The following is a 27,602-nucleotide window of genomic DNA, read 5'->3' as shown; positions in this document are numbered from 1 at the left end:
TTGAGGTTCCCCACTAATCACCATTTCCCAGAAAGCCAGCAAAGAATAAAAAAAAAAAAATTGGGTGGTGGTAGGGAAAGTGTGTGTGTGTGTGTGTCTCGCGCAAGCAAACTGAGAGCCCCGCCACCCTTCCCAAGGTGCTAGCTGTGTGGATCATCTATTATATAAAAGTACAGACAGTCCCCACCCCCACCCCAAGCTCAAAGATGAAGAATCCAGCCTGTTTGTTCCAGGCCGATGTAATCACACGAACAGTCAAGTCTAGAGGGCAGGACACTGCATGAATAATTCAAGCACTCCAGTCACTTGATTGTGTGTGCAGATAAAACACCAGTCAACCGCTAAACAGGTCAGCTGATAAACTTGTTTGCTCAGGCCTAACCACCATCCGCCAAATACACCCAAGACCCACGCTGCAATTAGTGGCAGGGCTTTCTTCTACAGAACCCTCACAAACCAAACTGAGGGAGTGGCCGGCGCCATTAGGTCAGGGTTGCATTTCTCAGCAAGGTTTCCTCACCCTTCTGGCTCTTTGTTCCTACACAGCCACAGGGTGATTTCACCCAACCCAGCCTGCCAGAGCCTGGGGGTGGCCCCTGCATTGAGGGCAAACACATTTCAAGGCAAATGCAAAATATGCAACCATCTATGCTAGGAGAGGGCAGAAGTCCTGATCTGAGCCCCAGGCAGGCCTTCTTGCTCCCCCCACCCCCACCACACCCCAAGCCTCAGTTTCCCCACCTAGAAAAAGAGGGCAAAAAAAAAAATCACTATCCACCACTGGCAGCTGAGGGGATTACAGGAGACTACAAAGCCACAAACCTCAGGCATTCACCCCCAAGAGAACACTGTTTGGGGAAAGGCCAGAAATCCCAGATGCACACAGCTGCTCTTCCACCAAATGCGTTATGATGATGTTTAACTCTTGTGGGTTCAGAGCATCCCTGGCACTACTCAGTGTACTGCTCTGCTTGGGGCCAGCTAAGGTAGCTTCTGCCAGAGGCATCCACTCAAGGCAAGGGGACACCACCCATGCAGACCTCAACATGCAGCGACACATTACACCTTAATTACAAAGCTCTTAGGATAACTGCTGCTATAAATTTTAAACCTCGGTAAAATTACCCTCTTTAAACACACCCAAGATACTAAGCACCCAGGAAAGGAAAAAAAAAAAAGGAGGTGGAGAAAGGGAGGAAGTGACACCTTGCATAATATGCAAAGGTCATCGAGACACCCAGGACCCCCACCTGCTTCATTTATTTTATGCCTCTTTCCTGGACCAGTGAGGCCGGTCAGTCCTGCCTAGAGTGGCCCAGACCCTGGCTCTGCTCTGTTCTCTGGAGGAAAATCTTTCCTACTCACAGAGTGGCAGCATCTGTTTATTTCTGCAGACCGAGGAGTTTAAATGTGGTAGCCGTCATGCACCGTCCCGGGGAACTAATCCCTTAGGAAGCCACAGGCTAGATTCCCACACTGCTCGGTAAACTCAGGCCCTTTCCTGGCTGCCCTTCACCCAATGCTGGAGCTCCCTCCAGGAGGGGGAAGAACCGCATTCAAAAGCCTCTATATGAAGCCACTCAAGCGGGCAGGAATCAGCACACTTTCCGGGGTCACCTGCCCTTCTCACCTGCCCTGGGTCCTGCCCCCTTTAAAGAGCAAAATTTAAACCTTGTAAACCGCTGTTAATTTAGAGCAGAAAATCCATTCAAGTCACGGTCACCAAAGGCTAGAATGAGTCAACAACCTTCTGAGATTTCAAGAACACCCAATTGTTAAAAAGAACAACCGGCCTGCGCCATTTATACGTGCCAAGTCCACGCTAATCAAGGGCCAAGCCAAATTATAGGCAGCCTTTCCCCGGTACACAACTATACAAACATGCCTCTCCCACAGCCCAGCCTAGCAATGGGGCTCATTACTGATATGCAGTGAGATAAACAGTGTTTGTATTTGCTCGGTTTGAGGTATACTGTTATTAGAAAAGTGACAATACGAGGTAGTTTACATATCCATCAAATGACACCACACTAGTTAAACTGGTTTGACTTCAGCCATCTCAAAGGCCAGGCCTGGCTGACTCTGGCAAGTCGGCTTCATCCCTCAGCCCCAGCTTCCTTCTCTTGGTAAAATGGGAACTTGGCCGCCTTCAAATTAAGATACAGATGAGAAAGTGCCTCCTAAATGTAAGGCAGAAAAGTCACATTTCATTCCTAAACCACCAGTGGCTTCATTTCCTTAAGTTTCAATAGCTGAGCCTGGCTTTTAGAGGCCCTTGAAGTTTAATCTTATCAAGGCAGAACATCACATTTTTGCAAGAAAAAAAAAAAAGAGAGAAAGAAAAAGGGGGAAAAAAAACCCTCCTACATTTCCTCTTGAGAATCTCACCACTAAAACAGATAAAAGCAGCCAGCCACCTCCAGGTTTTCAGGAGTTTGTAAAGCAGCTCACAGAAGTACAACTTTTCCTTTGGTCCTTTTATTCTCTACCAAGATCCAACAGTGGTACTAATTTCACACGCTCAGATAGCTTGATGTGGCCAAGAAATCAGCAAAGCCTCAGCACCTTGCAAGCCAAGGATTAAATCCATTCACCTGGTTCAAGGAGAAACAGGAGGAACAGAAGAACCAAACTGATTTTCACACCAGAAGGGACAGAGAAGGGTTTTAAGTTTTTCTTTTTCCAAGACGCTGAAATAGCTTTCATAACATGAAAAAACGCTCTTACCTGCTTGTGCATTTCAATGTTCAAGCCATAGGACATCTCATAGTACTAAAAATAAGAAGAATGTCCATTAACAGACAACCTAGAAATCTTCATTTTTCAACACCAACATCATAATACACCGAAGTGAGAAGCGCCAGCCAGGTCCTCCCACCGACCGGCACAGTCCCTGCCATTTTTCCTGTTTGTACAAGGTGGCAGCCTCGACAGGGAATGCTGTGTACACTGGGCCCCTCTTGTCCTCTGAGAGTTATTTAGCACGGTGTGGAAGGCCTCTTATGTAGAAAGAGGCGCGCGTAAAGTATCTCCCAAGCCCTCTGGGAAACAGAAAATGTAAACTGGCTGGGACACACTCTGGCTACAGTGTAGATGGTCTACCTAGGGTCCAAGGGCAGAAGACTCAGCCGGGGAACCCCCTAAGTGGGAAACAGAAGAAGAGAGTTTCCAAAGGTCCCCCCACTCGTCAGAAAATCCAGAGGAAGGAGGGCTTTTCTGTCCCACTCTGGCTAAATCCTAGGGCTGCCAGGCAGAAAGTTTCCAAAGGCTCCCGGGAGGTCCCCGAGAGTGATCTGTGTCCAACCCTGCCACGGACTCGTCCAATCCTATCTTTCTTAGCCAAGATAGGGCAACCAGCCCTCTGGGAGGCCCTCAAAAGACATTAAAGGAGCTCAAAGCCAACACAGAGGTCCCGGCAGGAAATCTGGGATTCTCTTTCTGCCCCTCCTCTCCCCAGCACCCGCCCCTCCAGTGGCCAGCGCCTGAGGAAGCTGGTGGGGCGGAGAGCCCTCGTGGATGGCACTGTTCCCCCGCTCTTTGCCGCTGGCCCGCGGGGTCCCCGGCGCCCGTGCGCCCAGCCTGCGTTCCCCTCCCGCGCCTCTCACCATCACGTAATGGCGCTGCATCTCCGTCTTCTCGTTCGCCAGCTTGTCGTACTCCACTTTGAGGCTGCGAGGGCAGGAGGAGCTGCTCAGGCCAGCGCCTTGCACAGCCTCCACCGGGGCCCCACGGAAGGGCTCGGAGAACCACTTCCCGGACATCCCGGGGGCACACCATTACCTTCGGGGCACTGGGGGCTGGGGTCCCCGCCTTGGGGAGGAGGGGGTGCTGGAACAACTCGAAACTTTGCACGGCCGGGGAGGCCGGTTGGTTCCGGCCGTGGAGGGGGGAGGGGGAGGGGGCGGCACCAGTCGCTGGATGGCGACCCCCGGAAGCCACAACAAACCCACAGGCGACCCGACCACACCCGGAGGCGGCGCCAGGAGCTGCCGACCGCGGGCAGGCAGGGGTTAAGGCGACGCGCTCCGAAGGGGAAACAAAAGGCGGAGGCCCCGCCGCCCCGGGGTCGGCAGCTCTGTCCCCGCGGGGGGTAGTGGCAAGAGAGGGGCTCCGGGCAGCCCCTCACCGCCAGCCCCCGGGCCGCCCCCACCAGCCTTACCTGTGATACTGAGCTTGCAGGAACTGGAATTCGTCTTTGATCCTGTCACAAGACTCAGCCACTGTGAATTTAAATCCCGGCTGCCCGGGTTGGTGGGGAGCCTGGAGCCGGCGAGAACAAGACGGAGGAGGGGAGGGGGCATCAGACGGGGATTCCGGCGACCCCGGCTCCTCCCCACCTCGGGCAGCCACCCTCCCCACCCAGGCCATCCCCGCAAGTTTTCCAGCTCCCAGACTGGGCGCGGATTGGGGGGCTCCCCACGTCTTCCACTGAAGGGCCCCATTCCCAAGTAAGCGGGGGCGGGGAGACCCGCTGGGCGAGTTGGGAGACTTAGGAGAGGGGGCGGGAGCGTGGACAGCTCCCTCTAGGCCGCACGCAACCCCTCAAGACTCTGGGCTGAATCACCCTCACCTCTCCACGGCACCCCCCCCCCGCCCTGGCCCCTTTGTGTGTGCGTGTGCGCACACACCCGAGCGCGCCCAAGCACACGCACACACACAACAGAAAGGTAGCAACAAGCAAAATGGAGGTGTCAGATAAACTGCCTCGTTTACCCTGCCATGATAGATGCTTAAATAAACCGAGTTGCAATTACTCACCGGATGTCTGCCTTGCGGATACATGGCAAGGAGGGGTCGTGATTCCGAGAGCGTGGAAGCGCCGAGAGCCCGGGCCGGGGAGGTGCGGGGGAGAGGGGAGCCGAGCCCGAGCGGGGGGCGGCCGGGGAACCGAGAGCTCGCCCCCGGCCCCCCCACCCCGCTTTCGCAGCGGAATCCCAGAGTCGGGCGCCCGCCCCAAGCGGAGACAAAGAGCTGAGGAGCAGGCGGCAAGTCGTCGGCGGGTACCGAGGCCAGGCGGCGGGCGCGGGCTTTGTGCGCCTAGGGCTCGGCGGCCTGCGGCCGGCCGCCTTCCCCCGGCTGTGTGCAGAGCGTCAGAGCCGGGGGCTTCGCGGACATCGTCGGGTCTGGCTCGGGGTCCCGAGGCCGGGGGCCCCTCCAGGGGCAAGCGCGGAGCCCCTGTGGGTCGCTCAGTGCGTCGAGCTTGGTGGGGGGCGCGCCAGGGCAGCCCCAAGCATCCGGGGCTGGCTGGTCAGATCCCAGAGGCAGCGAGGCCAGGAGCTCACGGCGAGAGAGTAAGGAGGCTGGCAAGGAGGCGGCGGCTTGGGGCCGATGGAGCGCCGATGGATGCGGGTTGGAGCGCGGCGCGGGCGCTTCGACGCCCCCCCCCCTCCGAGAGAATCCTGCTGTTCGATCTGTTACTGCCGCCGCGGCCGCCGCTCCAAGCCCTTCCCGGGGCGGAGAGAAACTCCGGGCTCAGTAGGTACAAAGCAGCATCCTAACTCCAGCGGGCACGGGAAGCCTCAGTCAAGCGTCCTCGTTGGTCCTAGCTCCAGCGCTGCGTTCCCGGCGAGGAGCGATTGAAGCGCGCAGGCAGAATACTGGAGAGGAGACGCAGCCAGAGTCCGGGGAGCGCTGCGGCTTCCTTCCTTCCCTCGGCCCGGCTCTCCTCTCCGCGTCGGGACAAACCCCAACACACACGCGCACGCGCGCGCGCGCACACACACACACACACACACACCACACGCTTACACACACCCAAAAAAGTGCCTTGGACCTGCGGATACCACACACAGACAGGCAAGAGAGACGAGCACGAGGTCTGAACTGCCGCGAGAGCAGTTCCAAATAGGGACTGAAAAGTAACAAAATAATGTGGCGGCTTTGCTCGGAGCTGGCCAATGGAAGCGCGGGACCCCCACGTGGGGCAGCGGAACTCGGCCTGCGATTGGACATCGTTGGACTCGACGTCACAATGCCCTCTTGTGTCTAAAACTATGCATGAAAAGTAGCAATCAGGCCCTACCCGCTGGTGACTTTCGCATGGGAGTGAAAAACAGCGCTCCTCAGATCAGGAATTAACCGAAAGACATATAATAAATAGATATATATTATAGTCCTGAGCTGCTAGGATTTTTTTCCCCTCCTCTTTTTTTTCCCACGATCTCTTGCAAATAATTATTTGACGGGAGGGGGAAGAGAGAAGACAGAGAAATAACAACAAAAGAAAAAAAGACAAGCTACACAACCCTCCAAACCTGTGGCTTGTAGTAATGTATCAGTTTATTCTGCAGTGGCAGCAAACGATTCCTCCCTCTAATCTCATTAGGTCTGCAAAGCAGCCCAATTAGATACTATAAAACAAACAGAATCACTTTGTCACTTTAATGTTTTCACTTCACAAGATTTAGGGCCCATAGAATGGTGGCTTCCCAAGTTGCTTCTGACCTTTAAATTTTTTAACTCAGAAATACAGGGAGTCCCCCCCCCCTTTTTTTTTTTGGCCTTTTTCCTGCCCCCTCCCCATGAGCCTCAAGCTTTGCTTCTTTGTTCTTAGCCCTTCTTTTCAGAAAGCCAAACAAACAGCGCCTCTGATGTGCGGCGGCCTGGGCCACTCTGGCTCGCCCGACAGCAGGCACACCCCGCAACTGGTCCCCTCAGAGGCTCCTTCCCCTAGGGACAGCAACGTCCTGACCACAGTCTCGCCAGGCCAGAGTCCCACCGAGTGGTTGGAATTGAGAATGGGATTTAGACCCTTCGAGTCGCCACTGGCGAGCTCCGAGTTCCTACCCGGGTTACTCAGCCCACTCGCGACAATACTCTGTGGCATCTTGGATGCCTGTCTCGACGACCCAGGAGGCACAGACGCACCCTGGGGCGCTCCCTGCGCAAGTCGCGGACCCTTGCGCGGTCACGCAGCCCACTCCACTTCGGGGCCTTTCCCCGCACCCCGATGGTCTAGCCGCCCAGCGCTCGGAGTCACACTAGGGGACGCAATTGGAGCCAGCAGCCCTCCGAGAGGGCACCGCCTGGTGGCCCCCGGGTCACTCCCCGGCCGCTCGGCGAGGGCGTGCGCCCTTGGATCTATATTTTCTTCTCTTTAGGAGCCGGAGGTTCGCTTTTCATCTTAATGAGGAGCTGAGCGCGCGGGCGCTCGGAGGCCGGTGCTGGGTCTACACGTGAGCGCCCGCTCCGGCCGTCGGCCCTAACCGCGCTCCTCCATTTATTTATCCTGCTAAATAAAAACATAAATCGTGTGCGGTGCGCACCGAAGAGGGGGCAGGGAGAAGCCCGGGTCGACAGATGCGAGCATCTGGCCGCAGCATTCATTAGACACAAAATGGCTCCTCTTTAGAGCTTCCTTTTCTCCTCCTCCTTCTCTGCCCTCCCCGTGACGTCACGGGTGGGCGCACCCGCTTCATACCCGCCCCGCCCCTTTCGCTCTCTGGTGCCCACGTGGGGGACGTCAGCCACGCCCCTGAGCAACTCCAAAGCACCAGTCACAGACAGCCAGAGAGGTTCTCTGCTCCTGATTGGTGAAGCTGCCAGCCGCTGTCAGTCGGTGGCCAGAACTGTCAGTCAAAACCACGCGGGGTGGGGGAGCGCTGACAAATGCCGAGGCTTCTGAGCCTCCCGCTTGCAAATAGTGCTTGGAATGGCTGCTTAATTAGCTTTGAATGGCTTTTCCTTCCAGCTCAAACAATCTGTCACTACCATGTGGTATAAAGGAGCCATGCATAAAAAAGTAAGCAGAGGCTAAATATCAATTTGATTTTTTGTATCAAAGGAATATTTTATTTTTCTCTCTAGTAATGAAACGTACCAATTTAAATAATAAAAGGTAAAAACACACACACAAACCCCCCCACACAAAAAAAAGGGGGGAAAAAAAGAAGGCAAAAAAAAAACGAAAAGGAAATGAAAACCCCAACGCCACGGTATTCCAATCTTATGCACGCCTCCAATAGGTAATTTCTGCGGCCCGCTTTCGGGAGGCAGCCTGAAACTCCCCACCCCCATCCCTTCAACTAGCGTTTAGTGTTTTGTTGTACTGCTCTAGCTGGCCGAAAACGGTGGGGAGGGGAGGCCTGAGGGGAAGGGGAGGTGGGGGCAGGGAGCGAACTTTGAAGGGAGCTCTTTGAAGCTGCTAATCAAAGTGCAGGAGGTTTTAAGACCCGTAAACTAGGGGTCCTACAGCAGGTCTCGATTTGGGAGCCGTAGGGGAAGACAGCGGAGTGCGTATCGCCCAGATTTATTAAATGCAATGCCTTCAAGATGCCCTGAACGCGGGCCTCGCCTAGGTCCCTTTCTCGGTCTCCGCCAACTCTTACGACGACCCCAGGTCGCGTCTACGCGGGCTGTGCTCTGTCTCAGGTTTGAGTCTCGCTCCTGTCCCGACAGCAGCGCTCCGGGAGACCCCAGGAGCCAGAGTGCTCCAGCAAGAGCAGCCCCGAGCAGAAGGTCGCTGGTGCCCAGGCCCCACGCAATCCATTCTCTGCTCACTCCCACGGGCGACGGCCTGGCTCGTAGCCCATTTTGCAGAAGTACAAAAGAGGGACAGAGAAAGCTTAGTAATTTGCCCCAAACAGGGCAAAGGGGCAGAACTGGAATCCGGAGCAGCTGCCTACACAGCCAACCTCAGGGCCTCGTTGACTTACTAGCAGGGTCTGCGAGCATTTGGTTAAGGAAAAAACATTCATTCTGTGTATTCATTCATTCATTCATCCATCCATCCATCCCTAGCCCTGTCTGAGGATCTGGCTGTGGGGACCGTACCCAGCCTTCCCAGGCCACCAAACCCGAGCAGGAAAAGGGACAGGGAGGTAATGAACCAGGCCAGCACCCCTCGCCGCCGCTCTACCCCTCACCTGCCTGCCACCCTGCACATTAGGAAAAACTAGGAGAAAAAAAAAGTATATTTCTTTTCTGCTCGAGAAAGAAAAGAAAATTAAAAATCAAAAAAAAAAAAAAAAACATGTATACAACACCCTGTCCAAAGCGCTTGACAATTATTTTAAAGAAGGAGGGGAGTGGTGGAGAGAGAGTTCAAACGTCTCTGTCTCCAGTTCTAATTGGAAACGTTTCAACTGTTTATGTTACAAGAAGTGTCAGGGACGTTTGCTACCGGAGAGCTGACTTTTCATTGGCTGCTTAATTGAGTACCTCGGAGTCCACCCCACGTGGGACAGGAATTCCTGGCACAAAAAAAAAAAAAAAAAAAAGTCACCGGTAAGACTGAAAGCCCGGCCTGGATTCACAGAGTGTGGGTTTCCCCCAGCCCCTCATTTGGGGGTTCAGGATTATTGATGGACAACTTCTGCCAACCCTGAGCCACACCTCTGGTTCTTTAAAAATAAATGTTAAGCATTTTAGGTAAATATGTTCCCAACTCCTTTGTTGGGAATTAGAGGCTACCAAGCTGTATCTTCTCCTACAACCTCCTCTGGCTTTGATCATTCACTCACTCATTCATTCGTGAGTCCTCTTTGGAACTATCCAAAGGAGAGAAAAGTCTCCCTGACCACCACTCCCTTTTGGTTGATTCTATAGGGTTCCTCTGATTCTTGGGCTTTGCCTTAATTGCAAAAAAAAAGTCTGTCCCCTCTCCCCCACCCTCCTAGGCCACCAGTCTTCCTCCACAAGCCAGCACCTCACTACAAGAGGAAAAGAACTTTGTATTTATTTAACAAACTCTTACATAGCACTGGCTCTGGCCCAGTTACTGGTCTAAGCCCTTGACAAATATTAACATATTTAATCCTTCCCCAAAGAATGAAGTGAATGCCATTAGTATCATCCCATTTGACAGATGAACAATGGAAACACAGTATGATAATGACTTGTCCAAGTTCACTTCAGTGGTAGAAGCATTTGAACTGAAGCCATTGGACTCTGGAGTCTATATACTTTATTTGTTGTTGTTTTGTTTTGTTATTGAGTTAGGGTCTCACTATGCAGTGCTGGCTGGCCTTGAACTCAGAGCAATCCTCCTGCCTCAGCTTCCCCAATGCTGGGATTACACATGTCCCACCGTGCCCAGCTAGTAGAATCTATATACTCTTCTTGCTGGTATCTCTGTAAGTTTGGGTTTCCTGGAAAGGCAGAGCAGGGCTGCAGGATAGACCTCTGGAGAAATCTGGAGGGCCCTAAGAGATCCCAGAGGGCCCCTATGGAGCTCAGCCTGGAGCACTCATTTCAGCCCCCCTCCTCCCTGCCAGCCCAGGCTCAGGAGGGGACTTCCACAGTCTAGCAACTTTACAGGGTCACTCTACTCCTCTCCCAACCCCTTGGCTGGATCAAGCTCTGTGACCTTGGGGGACTTTTTTAATCTTGCTAAGCCTCCATTTCCTCATCTGTAGAGTGGAGATAACAATCCGGGCCAGCTCAGAGGCCTGGCTTGAGGATCGATGGAGATAATGCGTGCGATGTACTTAGTACAGACCTGGCGCATTAAGTGATCAATACCGGTTAGCTGTGGTGGCCATGATGATGATGTAAGGCCAGCTGGAGGAGTCCACGAGGGAGGCGTGGTGTCCAGGCCCAGTGTCCAGGCCCAGTGTCCCCGCCCAGGGCATCGGAGAGGAAACCAGTGATCACCCCACCTTACTCTACAGATAAAAGGAAGACCCTCCTCCCATCAAAGGGCCATTCCCCTCCCTTTCAGAGAAGCATTTATTTTTTTTTTTGTTTTTTAATCAGGGTCCTTAGATGACCTTGGACTCCTGGGTTGTGTGGGGGAGGGGAAGGAGAGAATGAGGGTGGGGCCATTCAAAGCTAACCCCTGAGGGGGGAGTAGGCAGAGAGATCTGCCGGCAGCCCTCACAGGGGCACCCTTCTGAGAAGATAAGCATTGGAAGAGCTTAGATAAAAGTATAGTCTTGTGTGTTCTAGTGAGAAGGGGGATTCGCGGAGGATTTCTGGGAAGGGAGAGTTTAAATGCAACTAGGAAGGATGGGCAGAAGTTCCAGTGGGCAGAGGGGCCAGGGAGAGCAAATCCTTCTAACAGAACTCATCCCTTCCTTTTTGCTTTGTTTTGATTTGCAGTACTAAGGATTGTACCCAGGGCCTTTGCACTGAGCTGCATCCCCAGCCATTTTTAATTTTTTTTTTAATTAGACAAACTCTCCATGACTCACTAGATTGCCCAGTTTGGGCTTGAACTTGTAGTCCTCCTGCCTCAGCTTCCCAGAGTGCTAATGAAGGATGTCTCTAAAGGCTACTAAAGTCAGGAGAAAGGAATTCACTCATCAATACTGTGAAACCACACAGGTCTGAGGGTCTGCGAATCTTGGGCAGGACCTCCAAACTCTTTTGGGGTCTCACTTTCCACATTTGTAAAATGGAAACCAAGACCTGATCCTGTAATTGCCTGGCGAGTTTACAGAAACCCTGCACGTTCTGTGCAAGATTTCTGTGGAATTAGCAAAATCTAAAGGAAATCCTTGCCTTTGGGACACATAGGACCCAACTGTTCGATTTTGGGCTGTGCATAGGTCCTGCGTGTTCCACAGGGGCTGCGCGGGAAGAAGAAAGCTGGGCAGCAGGGGCACTGTGACACTGGGGGAAGCTGCCGTTACATTGTAACACTGAGTATGGCTGAGAGTAGCACAGGAGCTCTCCAGACAGGGGCAAAGACACCCTGCTAGGAAACTGGCCCCGCAGACAAAGGAAACCAAAGACTAAGGCGTCCAGCTCCTGGGCGGTGATTTATAGCAAGTCCCTCTCGACCACCTGGGTCTGGCAGGGGCAGGTGTGCAAAGCAGGCTTGGAATGTGTTTGCTCACCTGTCCTCAGCAGAAGCACAAGGCTAGAAACATTCTCCCCACACCTCTTCCAAAGCCTAGCAGAAGAACCTCGGCCTGAGGTCCCCCAAGGCACACTGGGCTGACCTGTATTGACTAGTGGCACAGGTTTCCATGCCTCATGCTGGAACCGGGTAAATATTTATCGAAGTGATTGGGCGTCCTAATGAAGAGATTTGTGCCTTTTCTTTCTTTCCTTTTAGAGAATGCAGAGAGGAGGCTTAGGAGATTAAGAAATAGTTGGCTGGTATTAATATATCCAACTTCATAGGGAAAAAGGCCTCCCAGCCAGTGGGAGGAGCACGGGAGGGAGGGGGAACCCCAGCAACCGGGGTGAGTCTTTTGGTACTGAAGATTGAGAACGGTTCCACTGAGTCATTTTTTTATTTTGAGATAGGGTCTCACTATGTTAAATTGTCCAGGCTGGGCTCAAACTTACGATTCTCTTGCCTCAGCCTCCCAGAGTGCTAAAATTACGTTGTGTATGCCACTACACTCAGTTTATATCCTTTCATTAAATGAACTGATAAATACATGTCTGTTGCATACATACAGTAGTAGTGGAATGTTTGTATGGTGCTCACAGGGTTCCTTGCTAGAGGGATTTTGCCTTCTGGGGGATGTTGAGCAGTATCGAGAGACATTTTTATTGCCACAACTCAAGACAAAGGTGCTACTGGCACCTGTCATGGGAATAAACCAGGGATGCCACTAAGCATCTTACACTGCCCAGAACAGCCCTCACGAGAGAGAATCATCTGGCCCCAAATGCCAATAATGCTGAAGGCAAGGAATTCCGACAGATGTGATCTTCTCTGTTCTCAGCAAACTGAGTGGTTCTGGGTGCTTATTTTGTACCAGTTAACTGAAATATGAAAAGCGTCCCGTGCACAGCCAAGATGCTGGCTGTTCCACCTCCATTTCTGTCTCCAAAGCCTAGTAGAAGGCTGCTTTTTTCTTTCTTAGGGAAGAAGACTGGGGCAACAGAAAGGAGTGGGCTGGAGCAGGGGCTCTGTCGGGCCAGGCTGAAGGTCGATCCTGGAGTTCTGGGCATACAGAGTGATGCAGGAATGAAAGGGGATGAAGGGACTCCAGATGGAGACAGGAAATTAGGCAAATGAATGGGTACAGAGCTTTGGACTCTGAAGCAGAATTTCAAAAATTACTTATTTGGGAAGCCTGGAGCTAACCCACTACAAAACTGAAGCAAAGTCCTATACTAAAAGCAGAAACGAATACCGATTTACGTTCGCCTGGTGTTTGCACCCTGCAGCCCACACCTGTGGGCCTGCGGGGAAGTCACATCACACGCGGCATAGAAACCGTGCTTACCCGACAAGTGAAGAAGCTGAGGACCGGAGAGTTGAGGGGTTTGTGTCCCTCATGCAACGTAGTAATGGCAAATTCTAACTGGGATTAGGTAGGTCTCTGCAACTTTGAGGCCAGCCTGGGCTACATAAGGTGTGAGTTCAAGGCCAGCCTAAGCAATGAACTATGTAGTGAGACCCTGTCTCCAAAAACAAAGCAAAACAACCCTGAACGACGCAGTTTCTGTTCAGTCAGTCAGTGTGGCTGTAGGACTTACAGAGCAGAGTATGGTCCCAGGTCTGGGGAGATGTCCTCAGGCCTGGTGCTGTCACACTCAGGCTGCTGTGACCCCTATTTCAGCATCCCCTGCTCCTGCATGGTAATCGAGCAGGAGAGGGAGACTGAGAGGAAGGGGCACCGCACACACACACTAGGAGGGACTCAAGCCCAGGGCTTGCTGACCCTATTGGGAAGAGGCTGGGAAGCCCCCAGAGGGAAGACCAGGCCTTCCAACACAGCCCTGCCCAGCCAAGGAGTCTGTGTCCATAACCACTGCACTACATTGTCCCAAACCAGCCGGCCTCACCAACCTGCCAGCAAAGGCCCCAGGGAAGCAATGCCCTGTTCTGTGCTAAGCAGGAGCCTGGCACTTCTGTTGTGCCATCTAATTTATTACCTTAATCTCCTGGCTCTCAACATGCACTCCAGTCCCCTTCCTGGGAACCTATCTGCAGGACCACAGAGGCACGCACAGCTGAGCACTACACACGTAGACCCCTTGTGACCAGGTCCTGGATGAAAGCTCAGTTCCACGGTAAGACCCTCCCAAGCAGAGCAAAGCATGGGGAACTGCAGTCAGTCATTTGCTTGTGGAGATGGGTTTTCCTGCACCCAGGTTCCAGTGCATGGCTATACTTCGCAAATGTCAAGGTTAAATTCCGTGTGCACCTGCGTACAGGGTTTAACGGCTCTCTGAGCTCTTTATCTTGGTGATGACAGGTCTTCTTGAAGTCAGAGGCCCCAGAGGGTGGCCACCTGTCTCCTCAGCCTCCCGACTCTCTCAGGACAGGCAGCCTCTCACTTCTGTAGAAGTACTAGAAGAAAACCTCCTGGGACATCATCAGGACACTGGAGTGGGCAGTGATGGTTTCAGTGTAGCACAGGCTGCAAAAGCAAAAGTAGACAGAAGGGCCTATTTGACTGCATCCAGTGAAGCAATCCATGCACCGACAAGATAGCTTATAGGGTGGAAGATATTTGCAAATCATATATGATAGAGGCTAATATTTGGCTAAAGAAAGGACTTACAATGTCACAATAAGAACAACAAAGCCAAGAAACTCAATTTAAAGATGGTCAAAGGGCTCAAAATATATTTTTCCAAAGGAAACTCACAAACAGCCAGACAGCATATGAAACTGTGCTCAATGCTATTGTTAGAAAAAAACACAAATTTAAAATCTAAAGGAGTTATTAGTTCACAGCTGACCCCTTGGGAGCCACTATATGAGAAAGAACCAAAGTAACAAGTGTTGGTGAGGATGTGGGGAGTCTGGAAGCCTTGTGCATGACTGGTAGGAATGTAAAATGCTAGTGCCACTACTGGAAACAGTATTAAATTCCTTAAAATATTAAAAATAGAAGCAAACTCACTTCTTGGTATATGTCCAAAGGAACTGAAAACAGACTCTTGGATACTTGCACACCTATGTTTTATTACAGCATTTTCCCCAATGGCTAAGAGATGGAAGCAATCATAATTTAAGGCACAGATAAGTGAATGGATGAAGACAACATGATACACATGTGTGCACACAGTGGAATATTACCCAGCTTTGAAAAAGATAGAAATCCCGATACATATTATAGCATGGATGAACCTTGAACATGTATTTAAGGGAAATACATTAGTCCAAGAAAGACTACTACTACTTTTAGGAGGTATCTAAAGTAACCACATGCAGATAAACAAAGTAGAACGCTGGTTGCTACAAGTTGGGGGGAAGGAGGTTACAAGGAGCCACTCAATAGGTACAGAGTTTCAGTTTTGCAAGATGTGAAGTCCTAGAAATGTGTTGCCCAAGAACGGGCATGCAGTGAATACTGCCACAGTCTCTGGTGACACCCAGACATCCACTTCAGCATGGTGAAGATGAGGCTGGAGCAGGAAGATCGAAAGTTCAAGGCTAGCCTGGGCTACATGGTGAGTTTGAGTCTGGTCCTGATTGCATAGTGAGATGCTGTCTTGAAAAGCGAAACTGAACCGAACCAAAGAGAAGGGTGAAGATGGTAAAGAGGTGTTGCATGTTTTTGCTCCAATTAAAGATAAAAACAAGAGGCAGCCTCTTGCAGGGAGTTCTGTGAGCTGCTCTCCACGGTTGGTTCCCAGAGACCCGGCGCCAGCCTCCCTCTGGCCGAGACACTCATCCCTTCTAGCAGAGATTCCCCAGGTCAAGCCACAGAGTCCTGGGCTCCGTCCCCAGCCTCTGGATTGGAAATGACACTCTGATTCTTTCAGCAAATGTCTGCTGTGCTGATCTCAGCCTGATGGGGGCTTTGGGATCAGTTTGTCTTTCCTCATGTTTACTGTCGATGAGGACAGTGATGCTGATGGCGCATGGCCCGGAGCATGCACATGGACAGATGACTCCTCGCACCTAGCAGAGGGCTCAGTGCCATTGAGAGAGACCTGGTGGCTTCCTGACACTCCTTCCTCCAGCCTCAGGCGTTCCTAGGCAGGCCTTGGTAGGCGGATTGGATTACAGTGGTCTACCGGCTGGCTTGGGGTTAGGGGGCGGGCCTATTAAAGGGGTGGGGCTTGGAAGAGTTTCTGTCCCTCCCTTCTCTTTCTACTTCCTGTTCACCATGCTGAGAGCAGCTTTCCCCGCCACACCCTCTGCCATGCCATTTCAGCCAAGTGTGAACTATAATGTGATCCAAAGTAAGCTTCTCCTTTACATTTCAGGGGTTGGTATTGTGTCTCCATGACAACGGTGACTGAGACACTCGGGTAACACACTTGTTTTTGCTCAGATTCAGTTTCCTCATCTGTAAAATGGGAATCAGGATAGTTGTGAAATTAAGCATGAGGTCCAGTGCAGCCAGCCCAGCGCGGGCATGACCAGCAGCCATGCTGAATGACGAGGCCACCTCTGTCTCAAGGCACCAGGCTCCCAGCTCTTCATCTCAATCCAGGTGTGGACACTTTTCTACCTGGTCACATTCTGTGTTTCTGGGACTTAATTATACCTCACCTTAACAGGAAACTGCAAAGAAGGGAAGCGCGCTAATCAGAGAGCCCTTGGAGCCCCAGATAAAGGGGGATACAAAGATGGGGGAAGCTGAGGTGTCAGCAGGATAGGAAGGTGTGTGTAGCTGGAAGTGGTGGAGGTGGGGCTTGCTCATCTAGAGCCAGGGCCCTGCCGCCCACCTGCAGGCCCCCTTCTTGTGGAGGCATCTCCCAGACGGGTTAGGGGCCAGTGTCCCCCTGTTGGTGTGATGAGGGGCCCAGTTAGCCAATGAGGATGACGCCTCCTCCTGCCTAATGAACTTTGGGACTAGCATGAAACCAGGTAGGATGGAGGCCAGAAAGACAGGCAGGATGCAGCCTGTCTGAGGGGTCTGCAGGACTGAGCTCTGGGGTGGCAGAGTGGTGACTGGGTTGGAGATGTGAAGGGCTGGCACCTTGGCCTCAGCTCTAAAAGGCCAGCACCTGGAGTGCAGACACCCTCCACTTTACAGCTGCTAGATTTAGCAACAACAAATAGGTCACTTAAATTTGAATTTCAGTGAAGCAATGATTTTTTTCTCAGTATCACTATATCCCAAATATTGCCTGGGTCACACTTTTAAAGACTAGCACTCACAGATTATGTGAAATATTTCTATTTCTCAGGCAACCCTGATCTGTAAGAAGCCCCATGATGCTGGACGTGGCAGCGCATCCCTGTAACTCTAACACTCTGAAGCCTGAAGGGGGGTCTGAGTTCGAGGCCAGCTAGATCCCTTAGTGAGTTCAAGGCCAGCCTGAACTGTACTGCAAGACCATGTCTAAAACATAAAAATAAGAAGTCTCATGAACTGAGTACTACTATTGCGCCCCCCCCCCCCCCCCCGCCATTGCAGGAACTGAAATCTGAACCTCAGAGAGGTCCCTGTCTTGTTAATGTCCCTAGCTATAGGGAGGGCTAGAGCCAGATGGGGTTGGGGTGGGGAACAGAGCCCTCAAGCATTTTCAGAGTGCCCCGGGACCGGCTTGCCATCTGGTGCTGGGGAAGGGGCTCCAGCCCGGGTTTTCCAGCCAGCCTCGCAGGCGGGCAGGGCCAGCTGCCCCCTGGAAGGACATTTTAATCAGCCATCTCCTTGCTGCTTCTCTTGGCCTCTCTTTCATTGTCAGCGTCTGTGTCAATAGCTGGAAATCCAGGCAGCAGCGCAGGTAGACACCATGCTCCCTCCCCGCAGAAATCGCACAAAGGGCAGAGCTTCCCCTTCACACAGAAAACAAACAGGTCTCCAGGCTCCCAGGGCTGGGGAGGCCACTGGCAGCCAGCTGGCTTCCCGGCCCAGGCTCCCCCTTCACCCCTGCTGGCTGCCCACCTCCATCTGCCTTTGCCCCAGACCAGCTTGGCTAGAGGACCCCAGGCAGACGGGCTCCCTTCTCCTCTGCCAAGACCCCAATGTCCCAGCTTCCATTCTGGGTGACCTCTCGGCAAACCCATCCTGCTGCCCCAAACCCTCCTGCAGAGGGATGCAGTACCAGACACCCAGGCCTTTCTTTGCTCAAACCCTTCCCTTCCTCTGTTTGTGATCCATCGAATCCTACCCTTTCATCAGGACCTATATTGTTGGTTTTTTAAAGACAGGGTCTTTCAACACAGCCCAAACTGGCATCAAACTTGAACTTGCTGTGATCCTCCCGCCTCAGCTTCCTAAGTGGGAATATATGAGTGAACCAGCACTCCTGGCTTCTCAAGTCCATTTTAGACAATGCCACAGAGACCTTGCAGGTTTCTCAGGTACAGGACAGGATCTGGGGTACAGTACCCCAGATTTTCTGCATGAACCCCAGCACTGTTTCCAGGAAGAGCTGGGTTCTGCCTGGAGCAGTGGGCTGATCAGGCTATTTCAGGGGTGTTGAGAGGAACCCCAGCCTCCCTGGCCCCGCCCCACGCCTGCCCAGCGCCCAGCTGGCCCTGGAGCCTGGGTAGGAGTTGCACTTCCGGTTCTGCACTTCCTCTTTAACGGGAATGCAGGCGGGTGTGGGGGTGATGCGGAGGTCAGCATTTGGGGTGCACAATACGAAGCCGCTGTCCTTGTGCCATGGGACTTATGGTGGAGCGGACCTGGACTGTCCCCTTTCCCTGGCCACTCGGGGCAGCCCAAGGACAGGCATCCGCCTAAACCCTTAGAGTGGGCGCCAGGTCCTCCGGGAACCAATCAGCTCCATGGGCCAAACCAATCCCAGCCCCTGGCCCTCCACTGTGGCCAGCAGGTCCCAGCTATCTCATCTCTGCTCAGTTTCTAACAGGGCTCAGTTTCCAACCCTGCTCTCTGCCTCTTGGTCTACTGTTTTTTGGTACAGTGCCTTCACACTAAACTCCATCCCACAGCCCCTCTTGTTTTATTTATTTTTAAATTTTGAGACAGGGTATCACTGAAGTGCTCAGGTTGGGCTGGAACTTGAGATCCTCCTGCCTCAGCTTCCAGGTGTGGCGGGATGATGGCCCTTGATCCAGTCTTACCAGAGAAGTCAGGACGGCCATGTCACTGACCTCATCTCCCGTGGCTGAGAAAAGCCCAAGTCCTCCCATGACCCCCGGGCTCTATGGTCAGCACCATGTCGTCTGCCCCCTCTGTGCCAGCACAGTCCTGTCTCCAGGCTTTGCTCTGGCTGCCCCTTCTGCCCATCAGGTTCTTTCCTGCAAGCCCCCCAGCCCCCTCTTTCCTTACACCATTCTAAGCACCCAGTGTCCCCACTTTAATAGGGAAGTTGGCCCCACTCCTGACGCCTTCCTGGCTCAACTGTGTGCTCCTTGGTAGCCACTCCCCCAGCAGAGCCTCCTGCACTGGAGTGGCCACTTCATGAGGCCAGGGACTCTGCATTGTCCCCTCCTAGCGCCCTCAAGCCACCCTGGGCATGTGAGACGCACTCCATAAGTACTGGTGGCTTATGCTGAGCCTGAAAAGGTGAATCCTGGCAGCATGAAGCCGCCAGGCCAATAAGACTCACAGGGGCCTTACGGGTCCCTCGGTGCTGGCAATTAATACTCTAAGATGAACAGATCAGAGGATAAGAGGGACAAGGGGGGACAGCTCCCTTGCAAAGGAGCTCCCATCCTCTTCTTCCTCTATGGAACCTCAGCTGGGAAACCCCAGACATCTCCCCAGAGCTGGCTTCTCTGCCTCAGTTTTCCCCAGATGGCACAGGTGCGGGCTCCATGGCCTGGGCTTCCTAGAATAGTCTTGCCGCAAGGAAGCCCAGATCCTGTGCTTGTTTCCTGGGGACACGGTGGCCCACAGCTGAGCCCCTCTCTGAAACCCCTAGCAGCCATGCATCCAGAATCTCAGGACCTGGCAAAAGATGTTTGCAAAAGCTAGTTGCTGAACCAACTTCATAGGGAAAGCCTCCCCAGGGATCTTCCATCTCCTCTGTGTTGTGTTCCTATTAAGTCACTTTTGTTGCCAAGAATAAAATGGTAAGAAATTTAAAGTTTTTGTCCTTCTTTTTTTATTAGTATGTTTGCAAAACATAATAAATACATTAAGGTGGAGAATCAGTACACAGACTTACTAGATTTGGTCCTTTTATTTTTTTAATTTCTCCTCCCACCTCCTCTCTCTCATCTTCTCCATCCCCAAACCCCGTTCTTATCCCAGTCCAAGTGTTTCCTGGTTCCAAATGATAGGAAATGTATTGCATCCTGGAAAACCTGAGGCTTCTCTGCGCTTTTGATTTCAACAGATATTTAGTGAGGAACTATTACATGTGTTATGGAGACACAGAAGGCAGATGTATTCTCAGTCTCTCAGGTCCTTCTGTGGGTTTGGGAGGGGAAACGGGGTTCTGTGGGGCTCCTTGGTGATCATCCAAATGTGTCAGAGACATCCTCACAGGAGTCTGCACATGAATGTTTACAGCAGTTAGACTCATATTTGAATATTCAATTATTCATCACTTCCAAAATGTGGAAGGAATCAAGATGTCCTTCAAGAGGTGAATGAATAAACTGTCACACATCTAGACAATGGAATATTATTTAGGGATAAAAAAGACTGTCACACATCTAGACTCAAGCCTGCTGGGTTTAGTGACCCATGCCTCAATCCCAGCTATTTGGCAGGTTGAGACAGGAAGATTAAAGTTCCAGGCTGGGCAAGGCAACCTAGTGAGACCCTGTCTCAAACAAAACAAAGTGAAGCACAGAAGTGAGCTATGAAGCCATGAAAAGACACAGACAGCGTACAGGGGGTCCAACTCTGGGAGATTCTGGAAAAGACAGAACTGAAGTTAATAAAAAGACCAGAAGTTGCTGGGGCTGGAGGGAACGGGGACAGATGCAGGCAGCCTGGCATCTCAGGGCAGCGAAACTGCTCCGTATGCAGCATGTTGCATGGTATCCTATGCCGTTATATGCTTGTGGAATAATACGGCAGGATTAGGTAGTTGTTAAGCCCCATGGGATGCATACCGCCACAACTATTCAGAGAATGCATGACGTCAATGTAAACCATGTACTGGGAGTGATAAGCACGTGTCTGTGTAGATGACAGATCAGAACACGCAGACCCTCCGGGCAGAGATGATGGGGGAGTTGTACACATAGGGGGCTGGGGTGTGCATGTGTGGGAATCTGCATTTTCTGCTTTGCTAGGAACCCTAAAATCCCTCTAAAAAAACAAAGTCCATTAAAACTTTCAAGCTATGTGTGGCGGCACACACAATCCAGCACTGGGAAGGCTGAGGCAGGAGGATCACGGCAAGTTTGAAGCTGGCCTGGGCTACAAAGCAGGACTGTCTCAAAACAAAAACTAAAACAAATAGTTGCTTTGTTTTTTGAGTCCAGGCTGCCCTTGAACGCATGTGTAGCCTAGACTGGCTTCAGTGTCTGGGCGATCCTCCTGCCTCAGCCTCTCAAGTGCTGTGGTTAGAGGTATACAGCACCATGCCTGACTGAAAAACAACTTTTAAAAATTTGATCAGACTGAACACAGCAACACATACCCAGGAAACCAAGCGCAAGGTTAGTTCAAGGATTAGGACTCACCAAGGAGGGAAGGTCTCAGAGGTCGAATTCCGTGCTCCACCAGTACCTAACAGATGACTTCTGCGAATTCCCTCCCTGAGCTGTCCCAGTTGTGAGCTTCTTCCCTGGGCACAGCACCCTAGGGCTGTTGGTGGCCCAGAGATAAAGGTCCTGCAAGGTACTGCAGCCCCTCTGTGGTTTGGATCAGTGCTGAGGTGTGCAGAGGCAGTGACACTGGTTACTTGCTAAGGGTGGCACCACTGGGCCATCTCCCCATGCCCTCTATCCTGCAGCACAGATCACCACCACCCCTCCCCAGATGGCCTGGGGTTTGGGCGGGAAAGGACTGGCATGGCAGGGCCAGGGTAAGAGATGGCAGATGGTGGGAAGATGCCCTGTCCTTGGGTTCAGGCCCACAGCTGGCCTGTTCTTTTGGCGCCCACTCCCCTCCTCCTTCCTGGCCTCCTACTGAGTCTCCGACGCCTGAGCTGGAGTGGCTTGCCCTGACCAACCTCCCACCCTGCTTCCCTCCACTGTGGAAGGATCCAGAGGCACCCCACGAGGTCACTCATGGCACCCAGCACCTGCCTCTTTCAGTAGATGAAAAGCTGCAGCTCTTACAAGGATTGATGTATCTATCTATCTATCTATCTGTCTGTCTGTCTGTCTGTCTGTCTATCTATCTGTCTGTCTGTCTGTCTGTCTGTCTATCTATCTACCTACCTACCTATCTATCTTTTTGTTCCTTTGCTTGTTTTTTGAGCCAGGTGCTCACGATGTAATCCAGGCTGGCCTTGAGCTCACTGTGCAGCCCAGGCTGGCCTCAAATTCACGGCAGTCCTCCTGCCTCAGCCTCCTGAGAGCTGAGGGTTCCAGGCATCTGCCACCAAGCCAGGCTCAGAATTTGGTTCCTAAGGTAACCAAAGCCCAGAGAAAGTGGAGCCTTCCAAGGTGAAATGCAGGCAGTGGTTGGAAATGGAGCTTTTTGCCTCTGTCGCCTGTCTGAGGATCTGGTGGTGGGATGTCCAGTTCTCTGTGCTCTGGAAACTTCTTCCTGCGGAACCTCAGTGCCACCAGCATCCCAGGCCTAGAGCCCTGCCCGGAGAGTGGCTGGTGTCCACTCTGCATAGTCAGCCAAAGTGGACCTGGCAGTGTGTTCTCTGGGGGCCCTGAGTCCCTCTTCCAGTGATGATAAGATCCATTTATCACCAACAAGAATGCTATCTGTGACCTGCTAGGAAAGCACCCTTTTAACATTTATTTTTAATTATGTTGTTATTATTATTATTTTTTAATCAGTACCAGGGATCGAACACACAACTGCACACTTGCAAGGCAGGCGCTTATGCAGCTGAGCTACATCCCGGCCCCCATGTTGTTACTATTTTTGTGTTTTATTTATTTAGGGTTTTTTGAGACTATCCTGCTGTGTAGCTCAGGCTGGCGTTGAACTCATGGCAAGCCTCCTGCCTCAGCCTCCCGAGTGCTGGGATTACAGGCATGAGCCTCCGTGCCTGCTCTTTTCATTTTGGTACAGGGATTGAACCCAGGGGTTTTCTGCAGAGTTACATTTCCAGTCCTTTCTTTCTTTTCTTAAAATTATGTTTGAGACAGGGTCTCACAAATCTCTAAATTTCCCAGACTGGGCTGGAATTCTGCCTCAGCTCTCCAGGGTGCTGGGATTATAGGCGTTTGCCACCCATGCCTAGCTAAGTCATTTTTGAAAAGTGCCCACTCTCACCACCTTCTCACCCCAAACCCCTTCCAGTATCTCATGCACAGCATGAGATCAGTAAGCATTTGTTGAATGAAAAAAAAAAAAAAAGGCACTGACCAAAGGACAAGACCACTTCTTAGGCACAAAGTAAAACGACACATAATCACCAATTGAATTTGTTTCCTTCAAACCAGCCACATATCCTGGAATCTGGGCTCCAGACGCCCAGATGGCAAGGCCGGGGAGAGCTGGGAGTTACTCCTATTGAAACCATTTCCCCCACAAGGGCCAGAGTTCAAAAGCGAGGCATTAGCCACAGACAATCGGCTGAGCGGAGCGGATGTGTCTGGCGAGGCCGCACAGCCTGCTGGGACTTCAGCGGTCACCAATGCAATCGGAAGGGGAAAAAAAAGGCTCATCCCGGGGACAGACAGACAGAAACAGCATCTGCACAGAAGAGGAAGGAGGTCGGCACGGGTGCAGAGGTTTTCCCGGGATGTGGGAGAGGCTAGATTCTCAGTGGGGACCCTGAGGAGCAATGGAGATTTCTGGTCGTCTGACTCCAACCTAACTTCCAGAGTTAGCTTCCCAGCCAAGAGGGAGACGCCAACAGTTGGGGGTCCTCCTGTGTGGTATGTGGCCAGTGTGAAGGCCCCTGCATTGTTCCTCAGGGCGACCCCTTGATTGCCCCAAAACCATCGCCAGCCCAGGACAGCTCCCCACTGCTGTCTACATCCACCGTCCTTTCTGGCCTCCCTCCTCCTGTGGGCCTCCTCACCCTTTCTTGGGAGGCTTTCTCTGGTCACCCTAGTTTGTAGGGATTCAGTGAGAGAGAGAGAGAGAGAGAGAGAGAGAGAGAGAAACGGTGTTTGACTGCAGAAGCCCATGCTAATACTCTTCTAGGAAGTGGGCCCTGCGCCCTACTAGTCCATCCTTAATGCCCCCTGGTCCTGTGCTGGGTGGGTCTCCCATTTGTACACTTATCTTCTACTCTCTCAGCATCCCTGTGAAGGACATCATGCTCATACAACTTTATTTATTTTTAATTTTTTTTTTTGAGAGAGAGTCTCACAATGTAGGGTGGATTTGAACTCATTGTGGAGCTCCGGCTGGCCTCAAACTCACAGTGAGCCTCCTGCCTCAGCCTCCTGAATGCTAAAATTACAGGAATGAGCCCACTTACAGAATTTAAAAAGCCACATTTTTGGTGGCCATTAGTGCAGTGATCCTGCATGTCTTGGTTACTTTTCTCATTGGTGACACAAATATCTGACACCCAAGGTTAAAGGGTATAGGTTTATGTAGCTCAGTTTGTGGAGGTTTCAGTCTGTAATTGGTGGCACATGGCACCAATGACAAAAGCACCAAGAATGGAGGGAGACAAACACACGCGTGCGTGTGCACACACACACACACATCTATGTCAGTCCCTTAAATTGAATATAGGCTACCCATGCTAGGGCAGGAGTAGCACTCATACCTTTAATCCCGTTACTGGACCATGAATCAATCACAAATGCTAGGAGCTACCCCCATGATTGCATGAGGCTTTGGGGGACATCCAGAGTCAAACCATAACACCACATCTCTGTTTCTCTTCTTCCTGGGTCTGGAGTAGAATTTCACTTCCTGACCTCGTGTGTGGCAGGGGGAGGCTAAGTGTGGAGTTGGAAAGGAAGTCACTTACCATTCCAGGGTAAAGAAGGTTTCATGTCCTTCCAGCGTGGGGACAGGCTAGCAGTGTGGCCTTTTGCTGAGTGAACACAATGATCGGAAATGCCTCCTGACCACGATACAGTATGCAAGACAAATAAGACGTAACTCTGATTGTTTGAAGCCACTGAGGTTTTGAAATTGCTTGTTATGGCTGCGTCACTTAGCGTGTGCTGACCAAGGCCCCATCCTACAGCTGATTTTGTGTCATGAACTCCAAGGCACAAGGAAAGGGTCTAAAACCCGGGAGCCACAGACTCAAACTGGGGTCTCAGCAGCATCGTTCTGGTAGTAGTTTCCGGCCAAGCAGTCTGTGTCCACTGGACACTGGAAAGACCAGTGCTGACCTGAGCCGAAGCCCAGTTTCCAGTACATGCAGAGATTTCTGGGCAGGCTGAGCACATGTACTTTGAGTGGCCCATCTGTACCCCCTGCTTGGAAGACAGAGCCTCTGGGAGAGCCCAAACCCCATCGGGGAGACCGGCTGGCTCCCTGTCTTTTTAAATGATCATAAAACAGCACCGGAATGGATGCCAGCTAACAAGGTTAAAGGACCCTTAAAAAACAAATGATGCCATTTCCCCCCCAACTCGCTACTGAGTAAAAATTTGTCACTTCAGTAAGCATTTTATTGGTAATTACAGAGTTACTTTATTTGCATATTACAGAGCTGCTGGCGGCCCTACTGCACATGCTTAATGTCGTTGAGTATCTTGGAAGGAATTACTCAGCCCAGGGAGGGAGAATTCAGTAATTATTTCCTTAAAACTGGAATTTGCTAATAACTTTGCAGTAGATCACTTTGTACTCCCCAATACAGCAATTAAATAATAAGCAATTAAGTGCCCAAATGACTCAGGCACAGGGACTGTCCCCCTATCAGACCTCTGCTTCATTTTCTTGAAGGGGCGGTCAACTTCCAGTTCACTGGAGTCTCCTGAGGCACAGGGACACAGTTCTTCTTGAGCCAGTTAAGGAGGGTAGCCCCTGAGGGTCATCATCATCTCCACTACAGGGTCTAGGATCCCTGAGAGCCCTTGGGCCAGGGGAATACTCAGCTTTGCACCCAGGAGCTCACCTGAGGCCCTGGAAATAAACTTTCTGGCTTCATAGGCTGGATCCAGAGTGTTCTACACCGGTTTCTTGGAAAGGCTACCCATCCTGGGTCTCTGGTTTCTTATTTTTTATTTTTCCAGACAGAGTCTTGCTATGCAGTTCATGCTGGCTTTGAACTCACTATGTAATCCAGATTGGCCTTGAACTCACAGCAAGCCTCCTGCCTCAGCCTCCTGAGGGCTGAGATTACAGGTGTGTGCCACCCTCTCTAGCTTCTGTTCTCAACAGGACAGGGGTGCTCACAGTGATCTCTACTGGGTGACTGTGGGTGACCACGTGGCATGGGTTATGTGAATTACAGAACTCAGAACACGGAAATACTTGGTGAGCATGTGTTCCACATCTCTGCCCCAGATCCACCACCAAGTTACTTCCCTGGTTGCTGGGACACAGTATCAGCCAGCCACCACAGAAGGGAGCAGACATTTATCCAGGCTCCCCATTGGTAGAGGTTTCATTCCATAGTCCAGGGAGGCCTAGTGGAGGACAGTGACTCACCACAGGGCAGCCAGGAAGCAGAGAAGGAAGGGAAGGGCTAGGAAGAAGACAAAGCCTTCCGGGCCACGCTCCCAGGGACCACCTCTTCGGAACAGACCCTGCCTCCTAACTGGAAGTCCAGTTCCCGCCACAGGCCTGCCTATGACTGCATGAGGCTTTCAGGGACATCGAGGTATGAACCCCAACAGCTACCCTTCCCAGAAGAGCCCGGGTCTCTGCTGGCAAGATGAGTGGAAGGGATCTGAGTTTAATCCTGGTGCCTGAGGAGATAGGATCCTGATCCGGGCACCTCATCCTGGACCTGCATATGTGGCCCCTTGGGTGTCCTGTGACCCTGGGACGCTCCAGTACTTTCTGAGGGCATGTGGTTCCTCACCTTTAAGACAGGGTGATACCTAACTGTGCGCCAAAGCCACCAGATAGCCAGCATTTATGCATGAGTTTAGCCATTCCGTGTCCTTCCAGGCAGTGTTATTTATGTATTTATTTATTTGGAACTGAGGATCAAACTCATGGCCTTGCGCTTGCCAGGCAGGTGCTGTACCACTGAACTACATCCCTGGAACAGTGTTTTTTTTTTTTAAAAACTCAGTTGAACCAGCTGTGGCAGTGCACCTCAGTAACCCCAGCACTCAGGAGGCTGAGGCAGGAGCTCCTAGAGCTCCGGGCCAGCCTGGGCTACGCTACATAGTGAGACCAAAACAAAATAAAACAAACCACCAAGCAAACGAGGACCTGTCCTTAAAAGGATCATTACCGTTTCAGACTTGTTGTGTCTCCATTTCCGATTGATACTTCGTCTGTGGCAGTTCGGACTACATGGGTTTCAGTATCTCCCTCTATTAAATATTTAATGACCTGAAAACCAACTCTGGAGAAGATACTGCAGGGGCCCAGAGAGTTTCTGCAATCCGGATCCTGCGGTGGCGGGCTGAGTTCACGCTCTGTTTTATCAGCCTGCAGGATTGGCCCGGGTGTGGTATTCTGGTTAATAATGTAAACGCTACTGCAAAGAGAGCTGAGAGAGAGCCGAGGGCCAAGACATGCATCTTTCAGAAGCTGCGCCTTCCCGCTTCCATCCCAGCCCCGACCCCGCCTGCAGGAAGGTTTGAGAAGGAATAGGAAATGAAATCAGCTGGAAAAGCCCAGGCTACGCTCAGCACAGCTCTGGGCCCTGAGGTCTGTAACAGCCGGTGCCCACGTCCAGCC

At 51.8% G+C, this 27,602-nt stretch overlaps 1 protein-coding gene across 12 annotated transcripts in view; it reads right to left on the bottom strand.

The window, feature by feature from the left end:
* Positions 1-4,939, bottom strand: part of Tle3 (TLE family member 3, transcriptional corepressor) — a 38,436-nt gene extending 33,497 nt beyond the window's left edge. For all 12 annotated transcript variants that reach the window (XM_003477633.5, XM_013141404.3, XM_005007179.4 and 9 more), the window contains exons 1-4: positions 4,759-4,939; positions 4,160-4,260; positions 3,606-3,669; positions 2,728-2,772 (exon numbers count right to left, since the gene is read on the bottom strand). In XM_003477633.5, the coding sequence (XP_003477681.1) occupies positions 2,728-2,772; positions 3,606-3,669; positions 4,160-4,260; positions 4,759-4,782 (234 nt within the window). In that variant the 5' untranslated portion in view covers positions 4,783-4,939. The remainder of the gene's footprint in view (positions 1-2,727; positions 2,773-3,605; positions 3,670-4,159; positions 4,261-4,758) is intronic.
* Between the last annotated feature and the right edge of the window lie 22,663 nt (positions 4,940-27,602).

The sequence above is a fragment of the Cavia porcellus genome, unplaced genomic scaffold, assembly GCF_034190915.1.
Source record: "Cavia porcellus strain 051 isolate PalLab524CR breed Dunkin Hartley unplaced genomic scaffold, mCavPor4.1 scaffold_4, whole genome shotgun sequence".
NCBI lineage: Eukaryota > Metazoa > Chordata > Mammalia > Rodentia > Caviidae > Cavia > Cavia porcellus.
This window is presented reverse-complemented; position numbering and strand designations above follow the sequence as displayed.